The 5,187-nt window shown below is 36.5% G+C and overlaps 2 protein-coding genes across 7 annotated transcripts in view; both read left to right on the top strand.

Moving 5' to 3' along the window:
* Positions 1-4,000, top strand: part of LOC108746010 (liprin-beta-2) — a 141,806-nt gene extending 137,806 nt beyond the window's left edge. For all 6 annotated transcript variants that reach the window (XM_018482476.1, XM_018482478.1, XM_018482477.1 and 3 more), the window contains 3 exons: positions 454-480; positions 2,832-2,852; positions 3,666-4,000. In XM_018482476.1, coding sequence (XP_018337978.1) covers positions 454-480; positions 2,832-2,852; positions 3,666-3,914 — 297 coding nt within the window. In that variant the 3' untranslated portion in view covers positions 3,915-4,000. The remainder of the gene's footprint in view (positions 1-453; positions 481-2,831; positions 2,853-3,665) is intronic.
* On the top strand, positions 3,915-5,173 carry LOC108745923 (the record flags this gene model as incomplete). The annotated part of the gene is made up of 1 exon (XM_018482344.1): positions 3,915-5,173. A coding segment is annotated over one exon (336 nt), but the record flags the coding sequence as incomplete, so codon positions are not given.
* Between the last annotated feature and the right edge of the window lie 14 nt (positions 5,174-5,187).

Raw genomic sequence — 5,187 nt, 5'->3', positions numbered from 1 at the left:
TAAAATTGCTTTAGAATTTCTCAACTCTTTACTTTTTAAAAATAAACATAATAATATATATGTTTCTTGAAAATTCACACATAGTAACCAAAATTAACGTACAACAGGTTATTTTTTAACGTGTCAAATGAAAAATATATTTTTTTACCAATTATATAGAATTTCAATATTATATTTTTTTATTCATTTTATAAAACAATACGAACAACGAAATAGAATGCTACAATATGTACTATTTATTAAAGTTAGTAATATAAGTTTGTTACATGAAAAGAGTTTGTAATTATACAGTTTGCTAAATGAAAATAAATTTTAGTCGGCTACTTACTAAAAAAATTTCATAGTCCGCTTGAAGTTTCACGCGACGAGAATCAATAACTGAATTTTTACGCTGTGAGCTATGAGCTCAACCTAATGTTAATCATTGTCCCTGCATCCTGTGGATCGTCGCAGACCTGCAGTCTTCTTTACTTGAAAAAGGTTCGGTATTTATTACATATATATCCATTGTTTCTTTATTTAAAGTTTTTTGTATACTGTTCTATATCATAGAACATATATTTATTACAAAGCCTATCGATTCGCTACGTCCTCGTTGCGAATCGATTAATTGCAGTATGTTTTTGCAAAGTCTCCAATAATCGGCAATCTATGAAGATTAATTACAATAGAATCATCAACGCCTAGATAATCTTTTAATTAATTTAATTAATTTTTTCCTCGAATTCCAGGAGATTTTGTAAAATCGTTTTTACGCAAGTGCACATGAGTAAGCAATTGATTGAGACTAATTTTTAGTACTGTTCCAATAAATTTAGATAATTTCTCAAAGAAAAATGGAGTATGATGCATTATAATCTCAAACTCTTAGGCCTGGTTGCACCAACGTTACTTTGACTTTAAGAAAAGCTCTCTCCGTCTCTGTCTCTCTTTTGCTTTAAAACGAGATAGAGAGAGATAGAGAGAGAGTTTTAAGTCTTGCTTAGAGTCAAAGTAACGTTGATAAAACCGCGTCTTAAATGATTTATTATTAACCCTCAACTATGAAAGGTACACTTAAGTTACAACCCTAACAGCACAAAAGTTACAGCAATACTGGTGCAATATTCTAGCAATATTACACGTTGCAGCAATATTGCTGCAAGTTTTGTGCTGTTGGGGAAAGCATTTTGTTTGAAGTATAGAATGCAAACATTGAACTTTGCCTTATGACGATTAATAAAGAAAGAGTTTTTTTTTTCTATAATTTGTAATCTCGTAGTTTCGAGTCCCTAAATAATCTGTGGCTGCAATTGAGGATTAATTTCGTACGTGCTGATCTAATATGTTGATCTAATTGCGATCAACAATCCGGTTATGTTTCGATCGATTGTAAACTCATGTCCACGTTCCTAGGAAAGTAAAATAGGAAACCATCAGTATATATCGGCAAATGTATCGGCATTGTGGAACGACGAAGCGTTTTTCTCGTATAAACGTTTCCTCGCTCGGAAAAATTCTCGATCTTGGCGAAGCGGCAGATAAATAATAAATTTCCGCTTAACGCGATTAATTGATTAACTCTGTTCGAGGCATCGCTTTGCTGAGATCCATATGATTTCTCTGGATCTCGACCTTGATCGCACTTGACTTGAAAGTGTGAGCAAAGAAGTAATCGAACAAAAGAGCTGATTGTACAATAGACTTCGGAATAATTGAGTAATTATCGTTGTGTCCGGTCTGTCGAGCGCGAGACACCTGAATGCGCGAATATCGATTCATTGAATCAGCGTCAAATAACCGTTTGCAAGGTAAAAGAGAAAAAGACTGATGGAATACGAGCCTAAGCCTTGCAGTCGTATTATATTATAATTATAGAAAATGGAACAGATCGCGGAAATACCTCTTTCTTATATTTAATCATCTATTTGTACACCTTGTTTCCGTCTTTTATAGCCCAATCAGATTGCCAGACAATCTGCCGCGCTGAGAAAAGGATATATACTTGCGCAATGAAAAACCGGGTTCTATCCGTTTTTATTCACAAAATAATGAATATTTAAAATCCGAGTTTGTTATACATCGAGAAACGGAAAATGTTACGGAAATATTTTATTTCTTTATGCGAGAATATTTTATCCTTTTTATAAAGTTTTTAATGACAAATTTAGTAGATGATTTCAATTATTTTAGTAGTTAAATCGCGATTTATCTATCGCTATTGCAGGAATTACGTTGCAATTGTTTTTTTCTTCTAGGGTGTGTTCAAATTATCAAGCCGAAACTCGAGTATTTCGGGAAACATTTGTTACGCGGCTCGGCAAAAAACAATGAAAGTTAACCGAAATGCTCGTGGCTCGAGTTTCAGCTCGATAGTCTGAACGAACCCTTATATTCTAATAAATTGAATGAATAAAATGAAGATATATAAAATATTCACAAGAGGTTATTAAATTACTCAATGCAATCGCTGAAATTGTACATTCTACGATTATACCCTGTTCTCAGCGCTAAATGTTCACCGACGTACGCGTTATACCACACTGTAAACATTGTATATAACGAGCATATACGTTAGCCGAACACGTATTCTCCTCATGTATGTAAGCAGAGTGTCCCGTGTCTTCAGGTACACCTCTATAGCGAGTAGCGATTAAAATTATGCATTATGCAGCTCGAATTACGTAGCAAACGTTCGTATTTATAGCGGGCCATTATTTATGACTGCATATGGGCGCCGTGGCAATTCGTCGCCGCCCGTCATAATCAATTGTGTAAATATAAATTGACGATATCAATGTGAAAATTCAGCGTGTGGATTCTTAATCGACCTTATTTCGTCCTTTTGCTAGTTGTCGTGGAGGAGCTCACAGGTATGCGTCATTAATATATGTACATTCAAGTACGTACATTATATATCCGTGTAGTGTCCCTCACATATATGTTCCCACTAATCCTGCTGACCGTATCACTTGAATTATTAAGATCGACGATCAGGATGGGCCCGCCAACACATCTGCTCCAAAATGATGAAACAAAAACGGTGGGCCCTCCTCTTTGTCGTAGCACATGCATCTCCTCCTATCTATATCTTCTGCTTTTAATCATTCTGCAAGAATCACTCTGCTACCCAGCGAATCTCCTAAATCTTTGTCTCATGTTCGTTTATCCTTTCACTCTAAAAGATACAGCGGGTGTCATAGCGAAATTTAGATAGCGATATTTCGCTTTCGCGTAAAAGTTTTTACATTACAAACATAATAGTAAAACGTTTTGTCACATTAAATCAATTAAACAATCAGTTTATTGAAATCGAAATGTTAGTATTATTTTTTTGAATATGGAAAAAAAAATCCAACTAATTTCTTCACAGCTTAAGCTGCTATCTAAATTTCCGTACTCCGCGATTTCTTTTTATTCAACTTAGTAACTTCTTCAGCAACGCAAAAATTTAAGTGACTAGTAAAAAAACATCTACAAAAGATCCAATTTTTCGGACGTCTTTTAGAAATTTTCTTTAGAACTTTATCGCTCTTTTATATTATCTAAACTGATTCTGTTAGTACTTGGGCATCTCCCGGTCGTTCATTTGCTCGTAGCTTCGACTTCTCTGGAAAGTCGAGATCCACCGCTTAATCACATTTTACAAATCATAATCCCTCTAATCGAGACCCATCTTTTCGCAGGGATCCCTGAGCAGAGCATTCGGTCTCCGGCCTAGAAGCGAGAAGGCATCACCATCATCGTCTTCAGACACCGGGAGCCTCGTCAGTCAATGCCAGTACATGAGTAGCAGCGTTCGCAGCAACTCGCCACCACCGCCACAACTTCCGCCGCGGCCGATGTCAACTGGCAGCGGCAAGCGGCATCGACGAGTGAAAAGCATCGGTGACATCGAGTACATAAGCTCAGCCGCGGTCAGCACCCCAGTCTGACAGGAGGGTAGGCCCCATCACTCGGGGCCTTACCGCAGTCTGAGCGAACGCGGTTACTCCTCTTCCTCGTACTCGTCGTCTCAATACGGCTCGTACTCGGGCTACAGCAACGTCCTGGCGGGCGGGGATCAGTACCAGCCGTATCAGCAGCAGTCCGGTGGCAATTACTACCAGCAGCTGCAGGGCGGCTACTATTCACCGCAGAATTCCGGACCACCTTTCCCAGGTGTGCAGAGATACGGTAGTCTGGCTGAAGAGGCATGGTCGTCGTGCTCCACCAAAGGAGACGTTCCGGTGGGAGTCTCGAAGACTAATCATAGGACTTACTTAGCTTAGCTTTCTGTCGCAACATTGAAGATTTTTTCAGCTGATGTTCAAGATTAACACCACCATGTGCACGACGGTGCCAATGTTGTATTCTCAAAACTAAAATATGTATCCCTTTTTTAGATTGATTTTATATTTTATATTCTTTGTTACGTTGTTGCGAACAATAATTCAGTGAATATATTTATGGCAAAAAAAAATCGCAAGAATGTCATGCTACGCGCTTATCGGAGCCAGATGTTGATCAGTGTGATTTTTCATATTTCAAATGTGGCTCGCTATATCAGAAACTGTACCTTACATGATTTAAAGAGATTATTATCAACAAGAATATATTGCTAAATCTAAGATCCCGAGCTTCTGATATACTTCATATTTCAACATATAAGAACGTTATCGAAAGGTGACCTGATTGAATTTATAATTAATTTGATATAATGATAAGAGGATTGATGGCGATCTCGATAATCCTTGGATAATCATTATCATTACAGTAAACATAATTACACTTGTTACATAATAACGATAATAAACGATACGTTAGCTGGACAAAATATGGATACGAAAATACAGTTTCGGGCACGTTACGATACAATTATATCTAAAGTTCTAATGAATGAGTAAATGTTGATGTCAGTTATTTCAGAGTTATTCTTCATTACAAGGTAATTATACGTCGTACAAATACTAGGCAGCATATCGTGATGTTAAGAGGCATAAAAGAGTCTGACCAAGTTTTATGAACACATCGAGCTATCAACCGATATACGTATATCCAATAGAAATAAGTAAGGTGTAAAAGAATATAATTATAATCACAGATAAGATTATAAATAAGCGAACTAATAATGAAAATTTTTAGTTCAATCGATGTGTATACTACGGTGACAATATCTCACACAAACGGTATAATTTTTTATTATTATTGCGAACGGAATATTATTAT

This window comes from Trachymyrmex septentrionalis, unplaced genomic scaffold (assembly GCF_001594115.1).
Source record: "Trachymyrmex septentrionalis isolate Tsep2-gDNA-1 unplaced genomic scaffold, Tsep1.0 scaffold16, whole genome shotgun sequence".
NCBI classification, from domain to species: Eukaryota; Metazoa; Arthropoda; class Insecta; order Hymenoptera; family Formicidae; genus Trachymyrmex; species Trachymyrmex septentrionalis.
The sequence above is the reverse complement of the archived record's forward strand: the minus strand, read 5'-3'. Positions and strand labels throughout refer to the sequence as shown.